A 14586-nucleotide genomic window follows, 5' to 3' on the forward strand; every position below is an offset into this window, starting at 1 on the left:
TTATAGCAGCTCAATTCATAATAGCTAGATTGTGGAACCAACCTAGATGCCCTTCAACAGATGAATGGATAAAGAAACTGTGGTATATATACACAATGGAATATTATTCAGTCATTAAGAAGAATATTATTGTAGCATTTGTGTATATATGGATGGAATTGGAGAATATTGTGATAAATGAAATAAGCCAATCTCAAAAAACCAAAGGCGGAATGTTTTCCCTGATAAGTGAATGATGATATATAATGGGGGTGAGGGGTGGGGAGTGAGAGAAGAATGGAGGAATGAGACAGACATCATTACCCTATGTACATGTATGGTTACACGAATGGTATGAATCTACATCGTGCCCAACCACAGACACTGAATGATGTACCCCATTTGTGCATAATGATTCAAAATGCAGCCTTTTAAAAAAAAAAAGAATAAAAAGAGATGCCTTCCCTTCCCATACAGACAAAGAAATTGAGGAGGCACACGGCGGCCACAGAAACAACAGGGCTGCCTTTGGCAAGTGTGCAACCCTTCAGTGTGAGAAGAGGGATCTCGAATCTGTCCCTACAAACCACTCTGCATGGAATATACCTCCTTCTGCAGATAGACCTCCAGCTGTGAGGGAGGCTCTTGGGAGGATCATGCATGAGGGAGGAGGTGCAGGGGCTCCTATGGAGGTGCTGGCCTAGTGGACATTCCTCCACACTGTCATCAGTCAACCACCACAGGATACAAGGGGATGCTGGGAAACGGTCAGAAGAGGGGACTTTGAGAGTCACAGAAGACTAGCCTTGGTCAGAATCAATCTCACAGTTGCTAGTTGCTTCTCAACTTCACCAAATCCTGGCATCGAAAGGCAGGCCAGGATCAGGGGCCACTGTCTACCTGTCCCAGGCACACCCCAAGCTGGGACAGAAAAGTAGGAAATAGCTTCATGAACCCCAACATGCCTGGCCTGGAGGGCAGGTGATGAGGAACTGCAGAAACCCAGAAACCTGTCACCCAAGACTCGCTAATCGCTTTTAAGTGACTGAAGGGTGCCCAGTTTTCCTCCAAAAGGCAGTGAAGGCAAAGAGCATCAGGTGCAAATCACACACCTCAGTGAAGGATTGGGGATCCCAGAGGAGCCCCTGATTCCTGGCAGGAATCAGGATCAGGTTTGTTTTCCACAGAGTCAAAGAATGAACACTGTGAATGCCAAGGCAAGCAAGTGAGCAGGAATTTTATTCAAAAGGGAGGTGAAAGAAAGACTCAGAATTCCTTGTGCAGTGCACCTATCTGTCTGTCTATCTATCTTTCTATCTATCTATCTATCTATCTATCTATCTATCTATCTATCAATCTATTTTGGTACCAGACACAGAATCCAGGAGCACTTAATTACTGAGCCACATCCCCAGCCCATTTTATTTTTTATTTGGAGACAGGGTCTTGCTAAGTTGCTGAGGCTGGCTTTGCACTTGCGATCCCCCTGCCTCAACCACCGGCATTACAGGTGGGCACCACCTTGCCTGGCCAACATTCCTTCTTTTAAAGGCAAAGTAGAAGAATAAGGAGAAGTTGATAAGCTCCTTTTGATTAGTTCCTGATATTTCAATTATGCTGCACTTGTGCAGGCGGGATTATGCAGTTTCTCTCCCTGAGATGGAGAGTGACACCTTTTGAGAAAGAGGGACTGTCTGATGACAAGCAGAGGCATGTTAAAATGGCCCCTCTCCTGCTTGCCCTCTTGTGGACCTTCACTGTCCCTTCCCTTCCCTTGAGGGCCTATCCTTTCCTGTCAGTGAGGCCTCTGCCTTGGTAGCTGCTACTCTGACAAGAGGTAGTCACCCTCCCTTCGTTAGTCATTTCATTCAGGCGTATCCAGGCCAGCTTGGTTGGGCTGCCTTTGCAATGATTTCCATTCCAGCTCAACCAACTTTCAGCTCAGAAAACTCTTCAACCTCCCTGTTCAATACGGAGCCTCCGCCTCCCACTCCCGATCCCCCTTCCCCTGGAGCCTGTTCTTCCAGGAGCTCTCTCCTGCCACACCCTGACAGGCTTGTGCTCCGATCTGACTCTTGGTGCCATGGGGATCATTAACTTCTGTGTCACACTTACCAACTTCTGAAAGCTTTGCCGCTGTTGGACGCACCTTGGTGCCCCGAGGGAGGAGGCTGGAGGGAATATCCCGCCTGTGACAGATCAGCCTGCAGGTAAGACCCGCAGGCCCCTCCCTCCCAGGGCCCCGCCTTTGCCCTGAGTCAGGCTTTGGGAGGTTAATCCCTCTCTCTGGCAGCGGTGTCGCCTCTTGGTAGGTGTTCTCTGTCCTGCTTCCCCAGGGAAGCTAGAAGGAGGGGACCCACCTTGCCATGAGCTCTGGGCTCAGCCGCGGAGGGCACGCTGGCAGCTTGGTGAGTGCTGGTGGAGAGGGAGGGAAGGGCGGAGCAGGAAGGAGCTGGGCGAGGTCCCGTGGAGGTCCTTGTGAGCAGCTGACCCCTCAGGTCAGGGACAGATTATCAGTCAGGATGGTGGCTCCCTCCCTGCCTCCAAGTTGAGCTCCCTCAGGGCGGGTAACCTCAGGTGACCATCACAGCAGCCAGAACCTTCCTGAGCACTCCTGTGCACGGGAAGAGGTGGAAGGTGGTTTTCCTGACACTGCTGGCTCCATGCTGTTGGCTTTTCCTTTGCCTCCAGGTGGCCTTTGTTGAGGCTGTTTGTTTGGTGTCCAGGGTGCTCAGCCCTAGACTTTCTTTGCAGGAGGCTTTTGTGATTCCAAGGAATGAGAGTGAGGGCCAGAGAGATGGAGGGAAGAAACTCCCACTAGGTAGCCAGCCTGAGGCACTGTCTGCCTACTCTTCCTTACAAGGCAGTGGGGCCTTCTCCTGTTAGAAGGGTGAGGAACCCAGGCTCAGAGAACCCCGTCCCTGTCCCATCCTCAGCCTCTCCAGCTAGTCCCTGAGCCCTGGCCCCTGCCCCGTCTCCAACCTATGGTGGCCACCCAAAAATAACAGGGTGGCCTGAGTGGAGACTCTGTGTTCTCGCCACCACCCACGGCAGGACTAAAGGCCTCTCCCTGCCAGGCCAGGGCTGCGGCCCTAAGCAGCAAGAGCCAAGGGAACTGGGGACAGCGACCACTGGGGAACCTGAGCTGTGCTCACAGACACAGGGGCCCACTTGCCGGCCCTGCCCACCGCGGGTCAGCTTTCTGCCAAAGGTGCCTGAGAGCGCGCGGAAACCTGTGCGGTCGTGGGGCTCAAGCAAGAGATTTGATTAAGTGTCTGCCCGCAGCGGGGGGGGGGGGGGGGGGAGAAGGAGGAGAAGGAGGAGGAGGAGGAGGAGGAGGGGGAGGGGGAGGGGGAGGGGGAGCAGAGAGAAAGCGAGTGAGCTCTGTAAGAGGAGAGAGAGAGAATGGCGGGGGTGCTCTTCTTAAGTGGTGGGATTTCCTGGGCTAATCACAACGGACCAATGACTGACGAGGGAGTTGGCGGGCTCACCGTCTGGACCAATGGCTGCCGAGAATGCTCGCAGGCTGACAAACGGGCCAATGCTTGGCCGGGATGTTTGCAGACTGACAATCTGGGGTGTAAACTGGTGTGTACGGAGTGGTCAGAATACTGGGGGCAGCAACAGAGCAGCTCCATGCCAGTAGTGCCCACTACTCTCTTCTGAGAGAGCTAGGGGTGCTAGGGAAAAGCTCCTCAGCTGACCTCGCCACAGAATTCTGCTGTATTTCTCAGAGGGAAAAGAAAATTCAGATAAGTTGAAGATTCCATCACTCCATTTCCTGAAGCCCGCGGTGTTTCCTAGATCTTGGGCTTCCATGAGGCAACATGGAGAACAGGGGTTGTGGGCAGCTGTGCATCTCCTTTTCAGTGGGGTTGGAGCAGGAGCACCAGGTGAGCAAGGACACTGAGGCAGGATTGTTGAGGCCACAGTTGGACCAACCTGAACATTGCACTGGTGAGTGTCAGGTGATTGGGGGACACTGCTGCTCCTGCTGCAGCAGGGCCTCCTCTTGCTTTGCTCTTCACTCCTGGGAAGCTAAGGACCATCCCTGTACACACAGGGCCACAGCCCTGGGCAACTGCCCTCCACACCTGAAGAAGCAGTTGCTTACTATGGACACATCTTGTAATTTCACTGAACCTCAGTCTCCTCATCTGCCAGTGTGACAATAAGATGGTTGTGAGACTCAGAGGAGGGGAAGCATTGGAAGTTCTTTGTAGCCTGTAACATGCTATGAAATGCCAAGACTCAGTAGACATCTCGTTGGATCAATCTTCCAGTGCAATTACAGGCCACAGAATAGAGAGACGTACTGTCAACATGAAGAGCTTGTTGGTGCTCATCCTGTCATACCGTTGCTCCTTTTTGGGGTGTGCTTCACGAAAAATCCACTTTCTCTCCAGGAAGGGGCTCATTGGCTTTCCGTTGCTGCTGTGTAGGTCACACACACAGTTGTTCCCAGCAAGGGAGTCCCCCATGTTCTCAAATGCCCTGAGAAGGGGCAACTCCCACCCCCATTGGATAAGTCCTTCTCTGCTCTGGGGTGTCCCCTGTTTCTATGGATGTCTCCCACACCAAGGGTTCATTTCTGACACTCAGACTCTTAGCCTACTGTGTCCCTGCTGGTTTTGTTTCTATGCCAGACATCTTTGCACGGATGACTCAAGGAAGTTTGCAATAACAGATGTATTTATAAAGAGTAGGTAAGATAACAGAAATAGACACCAAGTGCCACAAAAGGAGAGAAAACCAATTGTGTTTGGAGAAAGGGGTGCATCATTGAGGTCAAGGTATCATTCTGGGACTCCAGTGCTAGCCAGTGGCTTCATGGAAGAGACACGTGCTTTTCCTAAGGGAGGAACCAGGTGTCCTAAGGGAAGACAAGCTTTTCCCAGCTCCAAGTTTTAAACTTTTTCAGTTAGGGCTTCATGGAGGATCAGTTTCCCAAACAGTTGTTTTAAAGCCAATGCGGATGTGACTTCCATAACTTCAGACGGCCCATATTGATATGAAGACAGGACTGGAGTATTCAGAGAGTGACGGTCTTTGATGTTGGTCTCCACTCTTGCTTTCCTGGGAATAAAAGGACAGGTTAGAACGAGTCTTCCCGGTCAAGTTTCTTTCCTCTGTGTCTTGGCCCCATTCTGGGAATTTTGTGAGATCATGGGAGAGGATGAGGTGAGCTCCCTGGGAGGACACACAGCTGTAGAAGCCACAGCTCATGACTTCATGGGCTCACAGGATGTGGCAGCACGCTGCACAAGCTCATGCCTGTGAGTACCCTTAAGACAATCCTAGATTCTAGGTGGGGAGACAGGCTGGGAGATGTGAAGTCATGTGTTGAGGGTCATTGAGCTGGGAAGTGACAGAATCACATCTGCCCAAGTTCTTTTCTCTTCTGCATGCATGTCTCTCAATCACCTTCCCAGAATCAGTCAGTCTGTCAATCAGTCTGTCTCACACATATTCTTTCTCCTCCTCCTCCTCTTTCTCTGTTCTGTTTTTCTCTGCTGCCCCTCACAGATTCCCCATTCATTCACTTACCCCTCATGAGAAGTGCCCAGAAGCCCAGCACTGCCTCCAGAAGATTCCTCTTTATATTTAGCCCAGCATTGACCTCATTTGGAAAAATAAATTTTCTTCATGTGCAATCCAAGTACCAAGCAGCATCCATACAGCCTTATGAGGCAATTACTATATACTTTAGTGGAGAGTATGGATACCCTCCATACTTAAGTGGAGGGAGGTGTGGATATGCTGGATGAAGGGATGATTTACTTCCCAGGAGGATGAAGCTAGACAGTCCAAGATTACATCACACTATTTGAAACAGCATGCAGTTTAAAACTTGTGAATATTTTGTTTATTTCTGAAATCTTTCATTTAATATTTTCCCATTATTATTTACCTCAAGTAACTGGAACCTTGGACATTGAGTCCCTGGGTAAGGAGGAGGGCTCTATATAATGTTCCCTAGGGACAGTGCTGACCTAGAGATGGTGGGGACAAACACCCTTCTTTTGATCTAGAGGTTTTCTGAATTTCTGTCCCATCTAAACAAATGGTGAACTCACCTGTCTTCTTCCACTTCTGCAGAGCAGAACCACAAATCCACTAGGTGGTTTAGGAACCGTTACCAAGGCCTTAGGACTTGTAGGGGCCCATGACAAAGTTTTCATTTCTTTTAAAATTGGTTGGAAGAAATACACTTAAGGTCATAGAAAATGTTTTATTGTGATGATATATTTCTCTTAATACCTATGTAGTCCCAAAATATAATTTCAATATTTTTCTAAGGAGGGAGGACCCCATAGAGCCAACGTGAAGTTCACGGTACTTAGGCATAGAGGAGGGTATGGGAGTGGATGACTTCGACATTGTTTCAGGACTGTCTCCATGAGATGCCCATACATGTGCAGACCCTGCACTTGTGGTCTGGCCAGGGCCTGAGGTTTCCCTTGAGGGCACTTCACATAGAATAGCCTGTTCTTCATGCAGTGGCCTTGCCACCTTCTGGCCACACCACAGACAATGATTTCATGTTATTGCAACTTGTGGTCAGATGCTCAAATGTGAACCTCAGCCCATGTTCAAAGGCCTTCCACTTTAAGGAGGTTCAGCTAATATTGAGTAGGTACACTGTGCCAGGCCCTGGATTATGTGGTTCTTCCTGCAATTTGATTTTCTAGTCAGGTGTGGTGGTACATGCCTTTAATCCCAGCCACTGAGAACACTGAGGCAAAAGGATGCCAAGTTTGAAACCCTGTCTCAAAATAAAAAATCAAAATGGCTGGGAATGGGGCTCCATGGTAGAGTGCTCTTGGATTCAATCCCCAGTACTGCAAGAAGAAATTAACTTCTAAACCGTCTGTGAGGGTGGTGTTACTTCTTTATGTAGATAAAATAACTGAGACTTGGAAATCTTACTAGTTGCCCAAGGCTAGTAAGCTCTCCAGTCAGAGTCGGAGAGAGGGTCTATAATTCAGAGTTAATGTTGGTTAAACTGGTAGGAGTGCAAGTTGACTCTTGACTCTAGATCCTTCTCTGTGAACTGCACTCATTTACACTGGCGTGTCACATTCAGTGAGTCAGTCTACACTGAGCACAGGGACTGCACTCTCTAGAGGCTGGGGTCTCGAAGGCAGGTAAGGCAATTTCAGTAAGTTCTTCCTGAAATTCACAACCAGGGAAAAACAAAGATGGAAACCATTCATTATGACAAATGTGCTTGGAACTGGGCTTTGGCAATGGGAGCACGTGCAAAGTGCCACGAGGGGAACCTACCATCTTCTCACCTTGAGGTTGCCTTCTCTTGTCCACCACAGAGCTGCCTGTCTGCCAAGGCTTTGGGTAAAGCCTGCTTTCCCCTTCTATGGCTCCAGACACAGAGGCCCAGATGCAGATGCACAACATAGGAAATCTCACTGTGTGGAGTCTGATCTCACATCCCCAGTGATTAACATCATCCCTGCCCCACTGCCTCTGGCCTCGGGAAGGCTCTGCTACCATCCAGTGGGAGTCAGGGATTGTCCTTGATTCCTCTTGAAATGCTAACACATGTCCTTCTCTTGTTCCCAGCAGAGGGATGATGCAGCGCTCAGCTCCCTCACTGTCGGCCAGGACGGAAGGAAGGATGGACGGCCTGTGAGTTCCAGTAGCTCATTGGCCTACGGTGTCTTAGACATCCCACCATGGTATCTCTGCATCTTCTTGGGGATCCAGGTAATGCCACCCAGCAAGAGGCTCTGCCTCCAAAGTCACCTCAACACAGCCCCAGATCAAATTGGTCAACACTGCTGACTTCAGCTAGCATCATGTCTTCCATGGTTGACCTTCAGGGGACCTCAAGCCCCTTTAGTCTCCCTCTCTCTGGACATTTGGGGATAGGGATGTATTATTAGAAAAGAATTCTTCCTCATGCTGAGCTGACTCACATCAAGGCATTCACCATTCCATTTTTCTCTTGAGTGGGGTCACTGGCGTGGTTAAGTCTACATCATTTGGATGAGACCAGAGAGGTGCTAGGCTCAGTGCCCTCCTTAGTGCCTGCCCTGCCAGCTGGACCTGCTCTTAGCGATTTAGCCTCCATCAAATGCCTTGTGTTCTCTGAGATCCAGAGCTTTATTTGGGGCCTGTGGCTGGAACTCAGTGGCAGAGCACCTGCCTAGTATATGGGTAAGTGGTGAGTTCAGTTCTCAGCGATGCAAGGGGAGAAAAAGATATTTATTTGCTAACAAGAGGGGTTTGACCCTGATGATTTTGATTGTCATGACATGAGATAGAAAATGAAACATTGGTGGGTATTTGACCTAGACAATCTTGTGTCCTATATTGACCTGACTGGTGGCAGGTCAAAGAAGCATTTATAAGAGGCTATGAAGGATGGGACTTGTCATGTCATGCATCTCAAAGGGACACAAGAACAATGACAAGAATTGTCAAAGGTCATATATATGCATATTGGCATTTCTTCTCTGACCCTCACTCCTCTTCCTTTAGGGGCATTTCACTCCTCACTGACTATACTTTGTTGAAGCTGGCAAGTTTAACCAAGAAAGGAAGAGGGTGGGCAACTTTCTTTTAGTGGGAGTTCAAAGTCTCCTCTGCCTCCAACACACATCTCATCCCTTCTTCTTCTGCTGAAGAACAGTGCTGAGCATACTGGTTGGGTTATTCCAGAACATTCACTGAGGGGATTAACCTCGTGCACTGGTCCCTTGGGACATTGCTGGACGTGGTGACAGGAACTGGAGTTGCCCCTCTCAAGGAAACCTGGCTTTGGATTTCACTTCCACTTTCCTTCCTCTGCTATTTCTACCCATAGGCTGGAGAGACATGGGGATACCTCTCCCCAGGTGCGCTGGCCCAGGGTTCTTCCTGGCACCAAGGCCTGTTCCACCTTAGGCAGTGGACACCATGGTGTCTCAAGGGGCTAATTCTCTGTCTTGTTGGAGTCGTACGTTCTGAGACTCCACTTTCCTGGAGGGTAAATGGGTCATGGAAAAGCAGGCCCATGCAATGTATAGAATGATTTTAGTTTTTAATGTTCTTAAGGAAACCTAACTTTCTCTCTGGTCTAATTTAGCTCATATTGAGGTTTTAGATCAAACCCCAACAAAATAAGAACAGAATAACATGCTTACTTTGCCTCCTTTGTGTGTAGGTCTGGCTGTTTTGTGGACGGGAGGGGTGCTTGGGACAAGGCAGGGTCAGGTGTTCTGGGTCTGTGTCTTCATTCCACCTAAGGACACCTTCAGGGGACTCTTCAAGGCACCGCCCTTCACAGCAAGCTTTTCATTTCCCTCCTTTCTTCCTCTCTTCCTTCTTGTTTATGTCTTGATTGGCCCAGCAGCTCACTTTTATAACCAAGACAAACCAAGCCTGCCTACCCTCTCTTCACTTATGCCCTATTCTTATAGGATGAGGTAGAGAACCCTCTACTGGGTGAACCCGCAATGGTACGTTTGCTGCATACCAAGGGAGTCTATCAGTACCAGGAACATGAAGCTCTGTGGCAGTGCCAGCAGTCATGGTCTAGCTTAGCAGAGCCCAGGGAGGATTAGAGCAAGGGAAAGAAGCAGGTGGCTTCATGTGTCTTTGTTCTCAGAATGTTTGGCTCAGTGGTCAGTTTTTTGCTTGGCCCCCTTATCTACCTACCTCCTATCCATCTATCTAAGTGTCTGTGTACATACCCTCTCTCTCTCTCTTTCTCTTTCTCTGTTTTCTATCTATTTATCTCCTATCACTCATCTCATCTAATTTAGCCTTTGCATAATTGAGGCTGTCTGCTATGAATTCTGCCCTGTCCTGCCCTGGGTTCAACTCTGTCCTGTCAGGGAGGCCTCAAACAGCTGTTGGCCAGTGGCTCCAAGTGAACTCTCAGGCCTTCTTTGTCGATAGCTACTCTCACCGTTGCCTCATGGGGTGAGGAGACCCTTGCTGTGTTCTCATTCTTAGGCCCCAGTTTGGTTCCTGTTATGCCCTCCTGTGCTTGTGTTTCTGCCTCAGTTTCTTTCCTAGATACCAGTCCCCAGTGCCTGAGCCCTGCGCTCACAGCCCAGTCCCTCTGGCTGGGTCCCTGCTTCCTACACCTAACTTGGATGTTTGCCCCTCACTGATGGCCAGACCCCCACCGAGCTCTTGTTCCTGGCCCCAGGAAGTACATCCTTGTTAAGGCTTGGTCTGTACCCTTACTGGGTGTAGCCACAGCATTCACCCACTCATCTGTCTGTGCCCACAGCACTTCATCACGGCCCTGGGAGGACTGGTAGCGGTGCCGCTCATCCTGGCCAAGGACCTGTGCCTGCAGCATGACCCCCTGACCCAGAGCTACCTCATCAGCACCATTTTCTTCGTCTCTGGCATCTGCACTCTCCTGCAAGTGCTTTTTGGGGTCAGGTAGGTAAAACCGCTCTGGATTCTGACTTACCAGCCAAGTATCAGCACGGTCTGCCTGGCCGCAGTTGGGGAGATGGTCTGGAAGCTGGAGTGGTGTAACAGAGGGGTGCTCCATCCATTTCTTTCTTTCTCTCTCTATCTCCAGCTCCAAGACTGATGATCTGTATTAGCCAGGGTGTTTGATGGAAAATAACACAAATCCAGATTAGCTTAGGGGAAAATGTGTTCTTTATGAACTTAAAAGATCAAACCTAGAACAAGGCAGGGGTGCATCTATGCTTCCAGAACATGAAGAACCAGGAACTCAAATGCCATTGAGCTCTGACGCTCGCTCACTCTGTCTCTGTCTCTGTCTCTGTCTCTGCTCAGGCCTTGTTTGTAAGCCCCTTGGCAGGAGTATCAATAGGAATTCAACAATTCCATGTGTAAATGTTGGAAAGTTGTACCCCAAGCTGACAAGCTCTGCAATACAGCATGTCCCGGTCCTCCCACCTGGAAGGCTGGGTTTGGATTTCGATTCCTCTGACTCCTTCAGTTCTCCTTTGCAGTCTGGCAGTCTTGGGATAACAGCTTCCAGCCTGTTCGCTCCCCCTTCTCTTCCCACTTCATGTTCTGTTCCAAATCACAAATGGTCTCACATGTATGAGCGAGGACACTCCAGCCTGCACATCCAAGCCTCCCACAGCCACAGACCCCCCACACTGCTGGCCCTTTGCCGTCCTTCATGCCTGCGGGGGCACCAGTCCCTCAGCGTCTGCCTTAGCAAGTCAGGCCTGGAAAAGGGTCCAAGCAGGCCCAGGAAGGAGCACAGGGACACTCAGGCAGAAGTTGGGAGACTCACAGGAGAGGGCCCTGGGCCCTTGGTCCTGAAACTTTCTCCCTGAAGGAGCCAGGCTTCATCCTCCAAAGCTTTGAGCTAAGTGTGGGCTGCTCTCTGCTCCTGGTGGGAGGGCAGGACTCTGACAGTGTCTGAGCTTATAGGTTTTTCCCCAAACTTTTTTTTTTTTTTTGTACTTTATAGTTTTACTTATTTATGGGATTTGTTGTTATGTATCCCTACATACACGACATAAAACAATGTAATTTGGTTAGTGTCACCCCCAGTACTTCCTCCTCCCTCCTTCTTAGTTCCTCTCCTCTACTGACCTCCCTTGGATTTTCATGAGATTCTCCCCAACAATTTTATTTTCCTTTTTCCTTTCTAGCTTCTGCATATGAGAGAAAACATATGACTCATGACCTCTGGAGTTTGACTTATTTTGCTTAATATAATGGTCTCTAGTTCCATCCATTTTCCTGCAAATATATGAGTTTATATATATGTGTATATATATATATATTTTTTTCTTTATCTATTCATTCACTGATGGACACCATAGTTTGGCTATTGTGAATTGTGTGCTATATACATGAATATGCATGCATCACCATAGTAAGTTGACTTTAATTCTTCAGGGTAATTACTGAGAAGCGGTATAGCTGGGTCATATGGTGGTTCCATGCCTAGTCTTGAGGAACCTCCATGCTGATTTCCATAATAGCTGGACTAATTTACAATCCCACCAACAGTGTAAAAATGTCCTTTTTCCTCCACATCCTCTCCAGCATTTATTATTATTTGTATTCTTGATGACCTCTATTCTTACTGGAGTAGGATGAAATAGTGTAGTTTTGATTTGTATTTCCCTAATTGGTAATGATGTTAAACAGTTTTCCATGTATTTGTTTTTGCCATTTGTATTTTTTCTTTTGAGAAATGTCTAATTCATTTCCCCATTTATTAATTGGGTTATTTGATCTTTGGTGTAAAGTTTTTTATTTTTTTTTTTGAGTTCTTTATATATTCTGGACTTTAATCCTCTGTTAGAAGAGTAGCTAGCAAGGAGTTTTCTCTCATTCTGTAGATTCTCTCTTCACATTCCTAATTGTTTCCTATGGTGTGCTGAAGCTTTTTAATTTGAAGTCATCCCATTTATTAATTCTTGACATTATTTTCTGAACTTTATGGGTCCTATTGAGAAAGTTAACTGTGCCTGTATGCTACAGTGCCAACCCTATGTTTTCTTCTAGGATTTGTATAGTTTCTGATCTAATTGCAAGGACTTTGATCCATTTCGAGTTGATTTTTATGCAGGGGGGCAAGATAAGAGACTAGTGTCATTATTCTACATATAGATAACTAGTTTTCCCAGTGCCAATTGTTCAAAAGGCTGTCTTTTCTCCAGTGTATGTTTTTGGCACCCTTGTCAAGGATCAGATGACTATAGATATATGGGGTTGTCTCTGTGTCTTCTATTCTGTATCACTGGTCTATGTGTCTGTTTTTATGCCAGTAGCATGCAGTTTTTGTTACTGTAGCTCTGTAGTATAATTTGAATCAGGTAGTGTATTGCCTCTACCATTCATTGCTTTCTTGGCTTAAAATTGCTTTGGCTATTCTGGATATTCTATTCTTCCAAGTGAATTTAGGGCTGTTTTTCTAGTTCTGTGAAGAATGTGATTGCTATTTTGGTGGGGATTGCATGGAATCTGTATATTGCTTTTGTCAGTATGGCCATTTCCATAATATTAATTCTGCCTATCCATGAATATGGAAGGTCTTTCCATATTTTCAGGTCTTCTTTAATTTCTTTTTTCAATGTTCTATGGTTTTCATTAGAGATCTTTCACCTCCTTGGTTAGATTTATTCCTAGATATTTCATTTTATTTTTTTGAGGCTATTGTGAATATAATTGTTTTCCTGATTTCTTTCTCAGCTGATTCATTGTTGGTATATAGGAAAGATATTGATTTTTGTATGTTGATTTGGTAACCTGCTACTTTGCCAACTCCAACTTTATTAGCTATAGCAGTCTTTTGGTGAAGTTTTTTGGATCTTCTAGGTATAGGATCATATCATCTGCAAACAGTGATAGTTTGACTTCTTAATAAAATTTTCTATTTTTATCCATTTTATTTCCTTCTCTTGCTTAATTGCACTAGCAGAATTTCCAGCACTACATTAAATAGGAGTGGTGAGGGTAGACAACCTTGTCTTGTCCCAGATTTTAAAGGAAATGCTTTCAGTTTTTTCCCATGTACCGTGAGGTTTGCTTCTGGGTTTTTACATATAGCCTTTATGATTTTGATGTAGTTTCCTTATATTCCTTGTTTCTTCAGTGTTTTTATCATTAATGGGTGCCGAATTTCGTTGAAGGCCTATTGAGATGACTAAGTGATTTTTTACCTTAATTCTGTATATGCGATGAATGACATTTACTGACTGGCATAAATGAAACCATCCTTGCATCTCTGGAATAAAACCAACTTGGTTTTGGTGTACAATCTCCTCGATATGTTGTTGAACATGATTTGTTAATATTTCTGTAAGTATTTGTGCATCTAAGTTCATCAGAGATATTAGACTGGAGTTTTTTAATGTAGTTTTCTAGATGCATCCTTATCTGCTTTTGCTATGCGTGTAATCCTGACTTAATAGAATGAATTTGGAATTGTTTCATCCCTTTCTAGTTCATGGAACAATTTGAGGAGTTTGGGCATTATATCTTTTTTAAAGATTTGGTCTACCAGCTAAGAATCCTGGGCTTTTCTTTGTTGAACAGCTTTTTATTACTGATTCTATCTCATTACTAGTTATTGGTATGTTTAGGTTTTCTATGTTTTCTTGAGTCAGTTTTGGCATATTATGTTTATATACAAATATATTCATTTTTCTAGGTTTTCCAATTTATTTGAGTCTAAGTTTTCAAAATAGTTCCTAATGATTGGCTGAATTTCTGAGATGTCTATGGTGATTTTTCCTTTTTCCTTTCTTTTTTGTGGTACTGGGGATTGGACTCAGGGCCTTGTACTTGTGCGGCAAGCGCTCTACCAACTGAGCTATCTCCCCAGCCCTGATTTGTCCTTTTTCATCTCTAAACTTAATAATTTGGGTTTTCTCTCTTTTTATTTTGGTTAGTTTGACTAAGGGTTTGTCAATCTTATTTATCTTTTCAAAGAAGCCAGACTCCATTCTCCAAAGCTTAGGGCTAAGTATACACTGCTCTCCTCTCCTGGTTTGAGGACAGAACTCTGATAGTGTCTGAGCTTCATTTCTCAGAAGGTTCTTGCTGTGTGTATTAATTAGGGTTCTCCAGAGAAGCATAAGGAGCAGGATTTGTATGGCCATATGTAAGATGAGATTTGTTATAGAAATTGGTCCCTGT

General features: G+C 46.3%; 1 protein-coding gene across 5 annotated transcripts in view; it reads left to right on the forward strand.

The window, feature by feature from the left end:
• The window catches only part of LOC306667513 (solute carrier family 23 member 2-like), an 83423-nt gene that overhangs the window by 35234 nt on the left and 33603 nt on the right, over nucleotides 1-14586 (forward strand). For 2 of the 5 annotated variants that reach the window (XM_079150197.1, XM_079150195.1), the window contains exons 1-3: nucleotides 1878-2387; nucleotides 7561-7704; nucleotides 10223-10380. In XM_079150197.1, the coding sequence (XP_079006323.1) occupies nucleotides 2346-2387; nucleotides 7561-7704; nucleotides 10223-10380 (344 nt within the window). In that variant the 5' untranslated portion in view covers nucleotides 1878-2345. Of the gene's footprint in view, nucleotides 1-1877; nucleotides 2388-7560; nucleotides 7705-10222; nucleotides 10381-14586 lie in introns of those variants that run through there. The other 3 variants (XM_079150196.1, XM_079150198.1, XM_079150199.1) reach the window with 3 other exon arrangements.

Source organism: Sciurus vulgaris, assembly GCF_902686455.1.
Source record: "Sciurus vulgaris genome assembly, chromosome: 8".
NCBI classification, from domain to species: Eukaryota; Metazoa; Chordata; class Mammalia; order Rodentia; family Sciuridae; genus Sciurus; species Sciurus vulgaris.